The sequence below is a fragment of the Sus scrofa genome, chromosome 7 (genome assembly GCF_000003025.6).
Source record: "Sus scrofa isolate TJ Tabasco breed Duroc chromosome 7, Sscrofa11.1, whole genome shotgun sequence".
NCBI classification, from domain to species: Eukaryota; Metazoa; Chordata; class Mammalia; order Artiodactyla; family Suidae; genus Sus; species Sus scrofa.
The window spans coordinates 19,232,953-19,248,950 of NC_010449.5; the positions used below are offsets into that span (position 1 = coordinate 19,232,953).

Below are 15,998 nucleotides of genomic sequence, written 5' to 3' on the forward strand. Positions count from 1 at the left end.
ATTCCACACAATCTCAGGACAAAGTTTTCTTCTCTTTCCTTTTTTTAGTTCCGAAATTAAAATCACTCTCCTTTTACACCAACGAAGGTGCTTCGATGGCTGAGTCTGCCTCCATCGTCATTAAAAGGTTACTGCTGGAAAAACCTTAGACATCTAGTTTGGACCAGCAATGTTTTAGTTAGCGTTCTAAAGGATTTTTTCCTTAGATTGCAGATCATTACCGAGGTAAAAGAGTACATGTCTCTTAGTCTCTGGGAGCGTTTTGTTTTATTTTGTTTCAGGGTCAAATGTGGTGGGGCACAGTGAGTTATAATAGAAGACTATGATGAAAGAAAACTACCCCCTGCTGTGAACAACTAAGCGAGAAGTTAACCATTACAGAGTAACAATTTTGCAGGAAATCATGTCACTAATACAGTAGTTATTGGTTAACTGTGGTCCAGTTTCTATATTAGTGGAAAGAGCTACTTTAGGGAACTATGATGTTCTGATATTATTTGAAGTTTGGGAGTTCTAATTAAAAAAAATTTTTAAGACCACGACTAGCATAGGAGACAGTATTATTAAGGCTAGATACCCTAATGTTTTCTACTCACATACATCGATTTCTGATTTAATTGTAAACTAACCACAGAAGTTTCAGTGATTGCGCAATATAACATTTTTCAACCCCTTGATTTTATGACCTATTTGGTCATTTCCCAGTGACATTTTCGGATAGTGCAGTAAAACCATACTGGGTGCAGATTTGAAAAACACTTCTTAAAACATTTATGTGAACAAATGAAAAGGTTCAAATACCATTTAAATTAAAACGCAGTCAAACTTTACCTAATAAGAACCCAGCACAGGCTGAACCCTGGCTAACTGACATTGCCCACAATTAACTCAATTTTAATCTGAAAGAGAAAAGATGACAAGTTAACATCAGGGATTTATTTACTCAAGCCGGAAGGAAGAAGAGAGGAAAAAAGAAACAAATCACAACATTACATTTATTTTAAGATGCACGTTTTTCCCCATCTTTAAACCTCTGAAATCAGGATTCCCTTACTTGTCCTTGACCAGGTGGTATACCGTATGAGCAGAGCAGATAAGAACTTGGCCATACTGTTCACAGTGTTACAGCTTGAGGTAAGATACGCTCATGGTTAGTACCGCATAAAATAAGTGTAAATAACTTTTTTTTCTTTTCTTGGCTTTTTAGGGCTACACCCGCGGCATATGGAGGTTCCCCGGCTAGGGGTCCAGTTGGAGCTGTAGCCACTGGCCACAGCCACAGCCACAGTGATGCCAGATCAGAGCTGCGTCTGCAACCTACATCACAACTCATGGCAATGCCAGATCCTTAACCCACTGAGCAAGGCCAGGGATCGAACTTGCATCCTCACAGATACTAGTCAGATGCACCATGATTTTACAGATCCCGAACAAAGGGAGGTAATTGTAAATGTAATTTACAATAGTAGAGCCTACTTCTCTTATGATCTACTGTCTTCACAAGCCAAACTCAAAACATTTTTAGAAAAGCTAAATCTCTATAAAAAGAAAAAAAAAAAGCTGCCTTATATTTTATACCTTCTCAGTATACCTGTAATTAGTGCATAAAGATGGGGACTGTGCCAGTTATCAGATGTCACCATATACTATGTGTTTTCTCCAAAGTAGAGGATGTTCATTCTAACACTTTAATCCTGAGAGTCTTTTAAAAAAAATCCATGTGGTGCAGCAGTCTTTCATTCACAGATGTGATCTTACACTGATTTCAAAAATTATGACCGCAAAAATAAATGCAGTGGCAAGTGGGTATGAGCTTAGATTATAAAGAGCGGAGGTGTGGCTGGGTTCTCGATGTGTACACTAGTTGTGATGGTTAAATTTATGTGTCATCTTGACTGGGCCCCGGAGTACTCAGATTAAACATTATTTCTGTCACCTGTATTCCAATAAAATTTAAAAAATTATTTCTGGATGTTGTGAGGGTACTTCCAGATGAAATTAGCACTTGACTCAATGAACTCAGTAAACTGTCCTCCCCTTGTAGGTGGACGTCACACAATCCACTGAGGGCCTGATTAGCAAAAAAAAAGACAAAGGACTTCACTTTATTTTTCTGCCTTACTGTTTGGGAACATCCCCTCTCATCTTCTCCTACCCTCAGACTGGCATTTATACCACTGGCCCCCGTGTTCTCAGGCTTCAGATTCAGACTGAACTACACCCTGACTATCCTGGGCCTCCAGCTGGCAGATGGCAGATCATGGGGCTTCTCAGCCTTCATCATCGTGTGGGCCAGTTCCTCTTAATAAATCTCCTTCTGCCCTCTTGGTTTTATTTTTCTGGAAAATCCTGACTAGTATATCAGCGGTGGTCCTGATTTCTCTAATAGGAATTCCCTTCGTTATTGAACTCTTTCTGACAAGCGCGTATATTAAAATAGTTAATGAATAAATAAGCAAGCATGGGAATAGTGCTCCCTCTTGTGGCCTAATTCCTTGAAAAATTTTTCAACAAGGGAAAGCTGGCGCTTGCAAAACCCAGGTATATTCTGGACTCAGACCCCAGAGAAGCCCTCTTACCATTGTGTGCGCTGTGTGTAAAAAGGAACATTTTTTTTTTAAAGCTGGGCTTTGAGTTTGGGACAATGGACACAAATCAGGACACATATAAGTCATAAAAACATGAAAAGTAAAATTTAATTCAGTGCTACAGTCTGGTAACATTGGATTTTTACATTTTACTCTCTACCACGTTTGAAGAATATGTCTAAAAACATCAAAAAGAACGTATATTCCAAAGGCAAAAATGGTCTTCGGGCTTGTGGATTCTTCTCATTATAAAATACAGTCATTCTCACACAGCAAAGGAAACCCTAAACAAAACAAAAAGGCAACCCACAGAATGGGAGAAAATCTTTGCAAATGAATCGACTGACAAGGGATTAATCTCCAAAATTTATAAACACCTCCTACCACTCAACACCAAAAAAACAAACAACCCCATCAAAAAATGGGCAGAAGATCTAAACAGACAATTCTCCAAAGAAGACATACAGATGGCCGAGAAACGTACGAAAAGATATTCAACATCACTCATCATTAGAGAAATGCAAATCAAAACCACTATGAGGTACCACCTTACACCAGCCAGAATAGCCATCATCAAAAAGTCTACAAACAATAAGTGCTGGAGAGAGTGTGGAGAAAAAGGAACCCTATTACACTGTTGATGGGATTGTAAATTGGTGCAACCACTGTGGAAAACAGTATGGAGATCCCTCGGAAAACTACAAACAGAACTACCGTTTGATACAGAGAAAACACATGTATCCCAATGTTCATTGCAGCACTATTTTCAATAGCCAAGTAATGGAAACAACCTAAATGTCCATCGACAGAGGAGTGGATCAAGAAGATGTGGTACATATACACAATGGAATATTACTCAGCCATTAAAAGGAGTGAAATACCAGCATTTTTAACAATATAGATGGACCTAGAAATTATCATGTTAAGTGAAGTCAGTCAGACAAAGAGACACCAACATCAATGCTATCACTGACATGTGGAATCTGAAGAAAAGGACACAATGAACTTCTTTGCAGAACAGATACTGACTCCAAGACTTTGAAAAACTTACGGTTTCCAAAGGAGACAGTATGGGGTTTTGGGGGATGCGCTGGTGGTGAAGGATGGAAATCCTATAAAATTGTACTGTGATAATCACTGTACAACTGTAAATGTAATAAATTCATTGAGTAATAAAAAATTTTTTTAAATCAAAAAAAAAAAAAATGCAGTCATTCTCAATCAGGAATGGTCTTTCTCCCCAGGAGACAGTGGCGGCGTCTGGGGACATTTGTGGTTGTCACAACTCAGGGAAGGGTGCTACAGTGACCTGGTGGGTAGAGGAGAGGGATGCTGTTAAACATCCTACAACGTACAGGACAGTCTTCACCCCCAACAACAAATTTCACCCCCAACAACAAATTATCTGGTTCAAAATGACAACAGTGCTGAGGTTAAAAAAAAAAAAAAAACAGGATGGAGTTCCCGTCGTTGGCTCAGCGGAAACAAATCTGACTAACATCCATGGGGATGCAGGTTTGATCCCTGGCCTTGCTCAGTGGGTTAAGGATCCTGCGTTGCCATGGTCTGTGGTGTGGGTTGCAGACTCTGCTCCGATCCCACTTTGCTGTGGCCCTAAAAAGCAATCCCCCCCAAAAAAAAACCCATGATAGAAGAATATTCTATTTTTATTTTTTTGTCTTTTTGCCTTTTTCTAGGGCCGCTCTTGCAGCATATAGAGCTTCCCAGGCTAGGGGTCTAATCAGTGCTGTAGCCACTGGCCTACTCCAGAGCCACAGCAACATGGGATCCGAGCCGTGTCTGTGACCTACACCACAGCTCATGGCAACACCAGATCCTTAACCCACTGAGCAAGGCCAGGGATCAAACCCCCAACCTCATGGTTCCTAGTCGGATTTGTTAACCACTGAGCCACGACGGGAACTCCAGAAGAATATTCTTTTGTGTCTGTGTGTGTGTTTATAATTGGAATTTCATCTTTTTTTATTTTATTTAAACTTTTTTATTTTCCCACTGTACAGCAAGGGGGTCAGGTTATCCTTACATGTATACATTACAATTACAGTTTTTCCCCCACCCTTTGTTCTGTTGCAACATGAGTATCTAGACATAAAGTTCTCAATGCTATTCAGCAGGATCTCCTTGTATATCTATTCTAAGTTGTGGCTGATAAGCCCAAGCTCCCCATCCCTCCCCCTCCCATCAGGCAACCACAAGTCTCTTCTCCAAGTCCTTGATTTTCTTTTCTGAGGAGATGTTCATTTGTGCTGGATATTAGATTCCAGTTATAAGTGATATCATATGGTATTTGTCTTTGTCTTTCTGGCTCATTTCACTCAGTATGAGAGTCTCTAGTTCCATCCATGTTGCTGCAAATGGCATTATGTCATTCTTTTTTATGGCTGAGTAGTATTCCATTGTGTATATATACCACTTCTAACGAATCCAATCATCTGTCGATGGACATTTGGGTTGTTTCCATGTCCTGGGTATTGTGAATAGTGCTGCAATGAACATGCGGGTCCATGTGTCTCTTTTAAGGAGAGTTTTGTCTGGATAGATGCCCAAGAGTGGGATTGCGGGGTCATATGGAAGTTCTATGTATAGATTTCTAAGGTATCTCCAAACTGTTCTCCATAGTGGCTGTACCAGTTTACATTCCCACCAGCAGAGCAGGAGGGTTCCCTTTTCTCCACAGCCCCTCCAGCACTTGTTATTTGTGGATTTATTAATGATGGCCATTCTGACTGGTGTGAGGTGGTATCTCATGGTAGTTTTGATTTGCATTTGTCTTATAATCAGCGATGTTGAGCATTTTTTCATGTGTTTGTTGGCCATCTGTATATCTTCTTTGGAGAAATGTCTATTCAGGTCTTTTGCCCATTTTTCCATTGCTTGATTGGTTTTTTTGCTGTTGGGTTGTATAAGTTGCTTATATATTCTAGAGATTAAGCCCTTGTCAGTTGCATCATTTGAAACTATTTTCTCCCATTCTGTAAGTTGTCTTTTTGTTTTCTTTTGGGTTTCCTTTGCTGTGCAAAAGCTTTTCAGTTTGATGAGGTCCCATGGGTTTATGTTTGCTCTAATTTCTATTGCTTTGGGAGACTGCCCTGAGAAAATATTCATGATGTTGATGTCAGAGAGTGTTTTGCCTATGTTTTCCAGAAGAATATTCTATAATTATTTTTATTCATCTGCAATAAACCTTCAACTTATAAATAGTATTTTTACATGAAAAGCCAAATAGACTTTGTTAAAGTTACAGCAATAAAGTTTAAAATTCAGGAAGGATTATTCTTATGAAGTCAGTCTCATGTCTGACTACATATTTTGGATTATATATTTTGTCTTATGATGTACCATATGTACAATGTTTAGCCACTGTTCTTCAAAATAGAAAATACTTTTAGATGGGGAATTCCCTGGGGGCACGGTGGGTTAAGTACCTGGTATTGTCCCTGCATCGGCCCAGGTCACAGCTGTGGCGTGGGTTCAATCCCTGGCCTGTGGAACTTCCCCATGGCACAGACGCAGCCAAAAAAAATTTTTTTTGATGTTTTTGTTGCTACCTACCATGAGTTATAAATTCAGATATTCTTCTCTCTTGGCGAAATACTAGGAACATGACTTTTTAAATTAACTCCATGTGGGTCTGAAATGTTTTCATTAGAAAAACATGCCTTCTATGGAGCTCCCCTTGTGGTGCAACGGAAATGAATCCGACTGGGAACCACGAGGTTGCTGGTTTGATCCCTGGTCTCCCTCAGTGGGTTAAGGATCCAGAGTTGCCATGAGCTGTGGTGTAGGTCGAAGACGAGGCTTGGATCTGGAGTTGCTATGGCTGTGGTGTAGGCCGGCAGCTGTAGCTCCAATCAGACCCCTAGCCTGGGAACCTCCATATGCCACGGGTGTGGCCCTAAAAGGCAAAAAGACCAAAAAAAAAAAAAAAGCCTTCTAGCTAGAGAAAAGAAAAGGGTAGACTGCAACATAGACATCCATCTGACAACCAAGGAAAAGCAATTCTTTTAGGACCAGGATCCCCAGGCTGAGGTCCCTGAATTCTTAAGTTTTACGCCAATAAGAAGACTCTGAAAGCCATATTCAACATTTTAGAACTGATCTAATAACAATTGAACATTTACCTACAAGAAAAAGTAATAGGAGTTCCCGTCGTGGTGCAGTGGTTAACGAATCCGACTAGGAACCATGAGGTTGCGGGTTCGGTCCCTGCCCTTGCTCAGTGGGTTAATGATCCGGCGTTGCCGTGAGCTGTGGTGTAGGTTGCAGACACGGCTCGGATCCCGCGTTGCTGTGGCTCTGGCATAGGCCGGTGGCTACAGCTCCGATTTGACCCCTAGCCTGGGAACCTCCATATGCCGCGGGAGCGGCCCAAAGAAATAGAAAAAAGACAAAAAAAAAAAAAGAAAAAGAAAAAGTAATAGATTCACTAAAATGAAAACTTAGTGTGTACATACAAACTCATTTCATCTGATGTAATTTTGCAGGACTGTCTAGATCATTTGGGGAAAAGTAACACAAGGAGTCTTTTGTGGTTAAACAAAGGTTGGAAACTACTGTCTTAAGGGAAAAAGCAGTGTTCTTTCAAGGTAACTCCACTATTTTATTTGGATTGACTACTGTTGAGATCAGTACATGCTAAGAACAAAGGATCCATCCTCCTCAACCTCCTTTGCTGGCTCTTCCTCTTTCTCCAGTGTTTGTTGATCTGCCTTGGAAACTGTGATCTGGACCCGCTTCTCCCCTCCTTATTTTACCCACCCCCAGGCAATCTCCTGCACTCCCACAGCCTCAATTTTATCTATATGGCTAAAGCCCTACATTTGTCCATCTAGCTTTGACCTTCTTTCCAGCTCTGGACTAATGTTTGTTTATTCAGTTGGATATTTACTTGGAAATCTCAAACTCAGCAGGTCCAAAATAGAATTCCCAGTCTTTCCTCTAAACCATCTCTTTCAGGAGTTCCCATTGTGGTTCAGTGGTAACGAACCCAACTAGTATCCATGAGGATGTGGGTTTGATCCATGGCCCCGTTCAGTGTGGCTGTGAGTGGCGGTATAGGTCACAGATGAGGCTAGGCCCTGGCATTGCTGTGGCTGTGGTGTAGGCTGGCAGCTACAGTCCATTTGACCCCTAGCCTGGGAACTTCCATATGCCAGGGTGCAGCCCTAAAAAGACAAAAATAAATATATAAACTATCTCTTTCTGCAGGTTTTCCTAATTCAGTACACAATTCCCTAATTTACAGTTTTACTTCTCCCAGAATCATGGATTTCATCTTCATCATCTGTCATTGAATGCATTGTATCCCCAAATTCATGTTTTGAAGCCCTCACCTCCAGCACCTCAGAATGGGACTATATTTGGAGATAAAGCCTTGAAAGAGGTAATTAAGTTGAAAATGAGGCCATTAAGGTGGGCCCTACTTCAACCCAACAGATGTCTTTATAAGAAGAGGAGCTTAAGACCTACAGAGAAACACCAAGGATGTGCATGTGCAGAAGAAAAAGGCCACATGAGGACACAGCAAGGAGGCAGCCATCTAACCAGCCAAGGACAGAGGCCTCAGGGGAAACCAACAGCTTGATCATAGGCTATATATATATATATATATATATATATATATATATAAATTTCAGATGCATAACAGTGATTCAAAGTCTTTATAGATTATACTCCATTTGTAGTTATTATAAACTATTTGCTATATTCCCTGTATTCCAGAGTCCAGCTCCAGCAGCCAGGGTATTCCCTCCGGGGACGGAGACAGCCTCTTTGTCCCTTCTTTCAGGGCGCTGGACTGCTCAAATTTTATTAGCATAGGTAACAGTTTATATAGACAGGTTAATTGTAACTTACATCACAGTGCTTAGATCATATTCTCAAAGGTTAAATTTTAGACTACATGGTACAGTAGATATACAATGTATTCTAAAAATTTTAATCAAAACTAACGGATACAATGCATCATGCAAAATTATAATGGGTACAAAACATTATGTGGAAAAATCATTATATGAAAATAAGGCAATTCGGTATAAAAACGTCTTGTGGTTACTTTTAGCAAGAGCTGCCCGTTATTGTTTTAAGCTAAACTTTAACAACTAGAAAGGTCACAAGCACAAGAATTTAACATTTACAAAAACTCTTTTTTAGACTAAAGCTTAAGGTACTAACTTCAAAGCATTATGGTCAGGGGACAGTATGAGAAAATATTTTTTATATCAGGACAACTTAATTTCATAAAACTTAAAAGCTCCCTACAAAACTTATTAAAAGCAAGATTATATTTTTCCATCAAGAATGATGTATGTCTAACCTGTTCTAACCTATTGTACACTCCATGATTACCTAACTCTAAAACCTATTTTTGCTTGTAACAAACCAATGAACACTTTGTTTTTGCTTGCATTAGATCTGAATAGGGGGAATTTCACCAAGGTGAAACTCTTATTATTTTATTACTGTTCCAATACTTGTTGTTCCAATTTTATTGAATCACAAAACAATATAGAAAAAATAACAAGGAATAACAAACAAATAACAGAAAAGACTGAGTAATAAGTAAATAACAGGAAAGCCTGAATTTTCCAAGAAGCAATTTTTATTCTTGCACTATTGTGCAAAGCCTTCATTTTATTATTGTTGTCGTTGTTGTTGTCGGGTTAGCAGGTGAGCCTCATTATTTTTAGAACTTGCCCTCAGAACAGTGCCGCCTGGTAAGCCCTTTTCCCTATTTCTAAACCTGCCCTCAGAACCGTGCCGGCGGGTAGGCTTTTTTTTCCTCAGGAACCCTGCCTTCGGAACTGTGCCATCAGGCTAGTTCCCTTCCTTGGCCTTCTGTATCTCCTCGGCTCCCGGCACCTGTACTGTATCATTATAGCTTATTTATTTTATACATAGTTGTTTGTCCCTCCCCCCCTTTTTTTTCTTTTTAGGATCACACCCAAGGCATATGTAGGTTCCCAGGCTGGGGGCTCTTTAGGCAGCCTGTTTACTGATGGGCAGGGCTGTGATTCCACCTGGATTATTGTTTGGTCTGGGGCTTCTCAGCACTGACGGATGGGGCCAGATTTTCCCAAAATGGCCACCTCCAGAGAAAGGCATGCTGCTGAATATTTCTGAGAGCTTTGCTTCCAATGTCCTTCCCCCACAACAAGCCACATTCACCCCCGCTTTCCCAGGTCCTCCAAGAACTGCAGTCAGGTTCTTTCTGAAATCGATTCCTGACACAGCCAGAACAATCCATTTAAACATAAATCAGATTTCCCTCTCTGTTCAAAGTCCCCTCAATAGTTACCACCCTTCTGAGATTAAATTCCAAATCCTTGCAGTTCCCATCGTGGCTAGGCGGAAATGTATCCGACTAGGAACCATGAACTTGCAGGTTCGATCCCTGGCTTTGCTCAGTGGGTTAAGGATCTGGCGTGAGCTGTGGTGTAGGTCGCAAACGCGGCTCAGATACCGCATGCCTGTGGCACAGGCCGGCAGCTGTAGCTCTGAGTAGACCCCTAGCCTGGGAACCTCAATATGCCGCGGGCGCAGCCCTAACAAGACAAAAAGAGAAAAAAAATTCCAAATCCTTGGCATGAGTTAGAAGGCCATGTGTCTGGCCATGTCTGAGTTTTTCTAAGGCTTTCTAAGGGTTATCTTAAACAGAACTGTCTCACTGTGCTAGGGGCTAAGTTTTTAAAAAGAATTATCACTATTTCCAAGAAATATCTCCAAAGGCATGCAATGTTTTATAAAAGATGTATTTTATCATTGGAACTCTTAGTAAAAATGAAAAATCTACCAGCCATGTACTATGTACCCAGGGCTCTTTCCAGACCTAAATACTCCCGACCCGAGCCGCCGCCCCAGCCACCAAGGAAACAGTGCTTGAAGTCCTCCTTTGCCCTTCATGTTCAAGTGAAACATTCCTTGTTCTGTGAAATCATCTGTCTACTGGCTCCCTAATCTACCTTCAGTTTCAATGCCCTACAGGTGAAAAAAAAAGTTCTCTTGTGTTTCCTTAGCCATGTGGGGTTGTTTATTTGTTTTGTTTTGGTTCTTTTTAGGGCCACACTCGGGGCATATGGAAGTTCCCAGAGCTGCTAGTGCCACAGCCACAGCCACTCAGGATCCAGGTGGTTGGTGACTGTGACCTATCAGCAACATTGGATCCTTGATCCATTGCGCCAGACCAGGGATCAAACCCACGTCCTCATGGATACTAGTTGGGGGTCATTAACCACTGAGCCAATACTGGAACTCCTCCTTATCTCTGTGTTTATACATAGTGAATGAATGGGAATCTGTGAAACTCATCTGCCTTGCACTATTGCCTAGGAAAGGACAAGTCTATTAGCTGACACTTAAAAAAAATATGCATGCATACTGTGTTTCATCAATTTAAGCCTTTTTTCATATTTTTAAGACATAAATTGGAATGACTTAAATGAGATAATTAGAGGGCAAAGTTTACCAGCTGTTTTTCTTTCTTGGTAGCATATAAAATAATGGCACCTTGAAGCTGATACTACCTTATATCTGACTTAAAACGGAATATAAATTCTATGCCTCTTGTACAACTATAACTGTAGTAAAATTCACTGAAAACAAAACAAAACAAAAAATCCTACGCCTTTACATTCCTCAATCTTCACTAACAACAGTGTAATACATTCCATATGACAGTTAATTATTTTTGCTACATTAAACTTAAATATAAATTGAGTTGGGAATGGACAGAACTTCCTCACTTCGAAACTGCAGATTGCATAATATGTACGAAAAACCTTCTGAAATTGCAAACCGGTTATATACCAATTAGGGATACATTTTCACATTTAACGATTACTAGTCAATAGATACAATCGACACTCTACGTGCCGACCTGACCACTCCAAGGGCCCACGGGTCGAATCTACGTAAAAGAGCTCGGTTCTTACAGGTAAACGCGCCCCACCTACCCCAGAGCAGGTCCCTACATGCTTTACAGGTGCAGAAGGTAAACTCCGATTGGCCGAGGAACGCAAGAAGCGCCCAGAGGGTCTTCTGAGCATGCGCGGGAAGTTGGACGCAGGCGTGGCGCATCGCGGCGCGTCTTGCGCATGCCCAGTATACAGCGGCCTCAGCTAGGGGACCCGCGCGGGGTCGCGACGTGCCGGCTGCCTTGCCACCGTCCGGCATGAAGGGCTGGGGTCTTGTATCTGCCTTCTCATCGCTCCAGTGTCATGGAATGTCTGCGGAGCCTGGCCCAGCTCCTACCCCGCGCGGTGGGGCTTCCCCGGCGCACTTTATGGGCTTTGGCCGGGGCGCGCCCCGTGACCGCCGCCGAACTGCTCGGAAGCAGGCGGACCGCGCCGCTGTGCGGATCCTACCGGCTCCGCTTGGCAGGTACTGCCGTCCCCGCCCCGCAGCCCCGGACGCCGGGCTTGCGGTGACCTCCGGGCCGCGACCCGACCGACCGAGCCCACGTGGCTGTGGCGGCCCGCCCGCGTCTTGCTCGGCCTCGCCTCTGTCCGTCCTTGGGCACAGGGGTGTTGTCACCTTGCACGGGTCTGCGGGCGGAGCTGCGTCCTACTAGCTCCGAATCCTGTGTCCTGCTAGAGCCGGGTTTCCTAGCCCTCTTGCCTCCCCACCTCCCCTGGCTGCCTCGGTGCGCTCGTGAGAAGGATTTTTTAAACAAGAGTTTCGCTCTTATCCATTGTAGTAGTTCTGAAGCAAAGATCGGGTTTATCTACCTGAAATGTTTTTGCGAGTTTTAGTTTCTCTTCCCTGCCTTCTGCCTCTTCCTTATGAATGGAAAACTTTATTCATTTGTCCATTTGCTCAGGTAAGGGAGGGGAACACACCTACAAGTGAGCCTGAAGACTTTGAAACTTCGTGGGAGGAGTTGCTTCTGAGAAAGATAAAAGTCTTTTTTTCGAAGCACTGTGTAACCAGACAGCCAGAAGGGGTTGGGGGATGGGAGAGCAGGGGTAGGGATCTGAGTTTACTTTTTCACCAGGTGATCAAGTATGATGATACGTTGACATTTTCACAGATGTAAGAATGTGGGCGCTAATATTGCTGAGAAACTAAAGAGACTAAAATGTGTGGCTTTTCCAAAATGTTCTCGAATAAGTTTACTCACTTGTCCTCTCAAAACGCTCCCATCCTCACCTCCTTCTCCATAATCATGGGTGAGTCTTTCCAAATTGGGTTGCATTTCATAGCCCCTTCTTAGGTTAAATGCCTTGGAACTCAGGTTCAGCCCATCTAATGTTTTAGAACGTACATTGAGATTTACAATCACCCTCCTGGAAACACTTTACCTAACTAGTGACATTAGCAAATGCTGATTTTGTAGCTCCTTAACCTTTATCCAGTTGACCCTCTTAACAGTTTGTATTTTGTAGAAGGGAACCAACAAGCCTCAGGTGGTAACTAATTACATGTCTTTAAAAGTATGTAGTACAAGGGAATAAGGTCAAGTGAGAAGGAATAAGGTCAAGTGAGAATATATACATTCTGTAGATAGGATTTCTGTCCATTTTATGTTTAGCATTGTGAACAGTGTCTTTTGTCGGGCAGTAAATTTACTTGGTTATACTTCAGTTCAGTCTAATTACATGTTTTACTTATTTATTTGTCTTGTCTTTTTAGGGCCGCACGCACCCATGGCATGTGGAGGTTCCCAGGCTAGGGGTAAAATTGGAGCTGTAGCTGCTGGCCACAGCCGGCCTACGCCAGAGGCATAGCAACACAGGATCTGAGCCGCGTCTGTCACCTACACCACAGCTCACGGCAACACCAGATCCTTCACTCTTTTTTTTAGCTTTTTAGGGCTGTACTAGCAGAATATGGAGATTCCCAGGCTAGGGGATCAAATCGGAGCTGTAGCCGCTGGCCTACACCACAGCCACAGCAGCATCAGATCCAAGCTGCGTCTGCGATCTACACCACAGTTCACGGCAATGCTGAATCCATAACCCACTGATCTAGGCCAGGGATTGAACCCTCATCCTCATGGATACTAGTCGGGTTTGTTAACCACTGAGCCATGACAGGAACTCCTAATTACATGTTTTAAATAGATTTCAAATAAAGATTTGTCCTCATTCCAGTGTAGTGGGTTATTTTGTAAGTCTTCAGACTAAAGTATATCTGGAAAAGAAGTTAATCAATAGAAGTAAAATCTATAGGTTTCATGATTTATAGTTCAGTCAAATAAGCCTGCTATTGAAATACTAAATTATGCAAAAAAGAATGGACATTTTATTTCAGTCTCAGAACACTGTTATACAGTTGTTCATCCAACTGAACAATAATAATTAGGGAAAGAGGTGGTTGTAATCCATTAATTATTCTAATGCCTCACCTAAGCCATTCCTTTTAAAAATCATTCCTCGCCAAACCTAACAATCACCTACAAATATTAAAATTAACAGAAGTGTTTATTTTCTCCAGGAAAAAGTTGGAAAAGTAGAAGAGTCTGAAAACCTCCACATACTGTGAGAGCTGTATCTTAGCTATATGTGAAAACTAATCATATGATCACAAGGAATTCTCTAACTCCCTTTTCAGGTGAAATTCACCGGTTTAGAACTTCTGATGTCTCTCAAGCCACTTTAGCCAGTGTAGCCCCAGTGTTTACTGTGGTGAGTATGTGTGGTCCATTGGATGACTTAAAATACTTGCTAGACTTAATGAGTTAACTAGTCTGGTCTGGTCAGCCAGGATATTACTTGCTGTGTTTTATAATGAATCCTTATACTTATAAATCATTATCTTTGTGTTTTGTCTAGCCAGTGACCTGAGTGCCAGCTTACTTGCTTCACAGCATTCTTGAAACTTTGCTAATGATTGTAGAGCTCTTTTAATACTAGAACAGGTGGTTCAAATCACAATTCAGAGCTTCCTGTTTGAATACTCAAGATTTCTCCAGAAATCTACTGAGAAGTCCTTAAAGGCTGTTAGCCACAGAATAACTTGAACTTGTGCTATGCAACATCATATATGCAGAAGCATGTTGGAGACAGCACATACTTAACATGTCAAAGCATGTTAAGAGTACATGCTTTGAAGGGTCATGATCTCTGCAACTTTGTCTAAAATAGTTCAGAAAAAAACTGAGTAACAAAAATGGTGTGTGTCACACATGTTTACAGAGGGCCATTGAGGCTACATGTAAACAAAGGGTGATACTAGGTCAAAGTTACATGGAATTTGGTTATAACAGCAGTCTTATTTTTATAGGCTTTTAATTTTTTTAAGTAATTTTTTTTCCAAGTTGCATCTTTTTTTATTGTTTCTTTTCTTTGAACTACTGTGATCTCACAGTAGTTTTTTTTTTTTTTGTACATCTGTATTTTTTTTTTTTAAGTAATTTTTTAAGTGCTTGCTCTGAACCAGAGTCTCTAGATCTGAGCCTTACCTCTTACTAACTGGCTGGACTTGGGCAAGTTTATGATAAATTTTTGTACCTTAGTTTTCTCATCTGTAAACTGGGGGTATTAGTACCTACCATATAGAACTGTTTTGAGGTTTAAATTAACTCATATATGCAAAACCCTTAAAAATAGCTCACATGTGTAAGTATTCAATGTATATTAGCCATTATATGATCCTTAGTATTTAAGCTTATTAATGTAAGAACTTTATAAACCATAGAGAACCAGATAACCCTCAGAACTACATGTAAAAGTTATCACTGTTATTCACTGTTCTCAAAGAGTTAGCCAGTTGAGTTAAACAAGAATGCAAAACCAGACACTAAATAGTGAAAGGAGGAGTTCCCGTCGTGGCTCAGTGGTTAATGAACCTGACTAGTATCCGTAAGGACGCAGGTTCAATCCCCGGCCTCGCTCAGTGGCTTAAGGATCTGGCGTTGCTGTGAGCTGTGGTGTAGGTCACAGATGTGGCTCAAATCCCATGCTGCTGTGGTATAGGCCGGTGGCTACAGCTCTGATTCAACCCCTAGGCTGGGAACCTCCATATGCTGCCGGTGCAGCCCTAAAACACACACACACAAACACACACAAAATATTGAAAGGAGTTTCTTTGTAGGTGAAAACATTGTCTATGCTGTGGGGGCAGCTGAAAGAGTGGAGGAGAGACTGCAAAGTCTGTTTAACATACATATATTTAATAGGGAAAAGGCTGGAAGGACATTCACTAAAATGTTGGCATGTTCTTTCTCTAAAATTTGTGACCAAAATAATTTTACTTTGTTTTCAGATTTCTTTGGCAGCAGATGTATGTATTAGTGAAATAAGTGTAAGGAAGAGAGCTAGTGTGTATTACTCAAAACGTAAAGCTTCCCTTGATGTAGATTTCCCTTTAACTCTGTTTTGTGTTACTTACTTACTCCCATTGACCTTATCTTTGCTTATGGGAAGCAAGGTGAAAAAATGTATGGTGGGG

At 41.4% G+C, this 15,998-nt stretch overlaps 1 protein-coding gene across 2 annotated transcripts in view; it reads left to right on the forward strand.

Annotated features, from left to right (window-relative positions):
* MRS2 (MRS2, magnesium transporter) overlaps positions 11,655-15,998 on the forward strand; it is a 50,877-nt gene continuing 46,533 nt past the window's right edge. Inside the window, exons 1-2 of one of the 2 annotated variants that reach the window (XM_001928036.7) lie at positions 11,655-11,987; positions 14,160-14,233. In XM_001928036.7, coding sequence (XP_001928071.1) covers positions 11,825-11,987; positions 14,160-14,233 — 237 coding nt within the window. In that variant the 5' untranslated portion in view covers positions 11,655-11,824. Of the gene's footprint in view, positions 11,988-12,140; positions 12,776-14,159; positions 14,234-15,998 lie in introns of those variants that run through there. The other variant, XM_013977474.2, reaches the window with a different exon arrangement.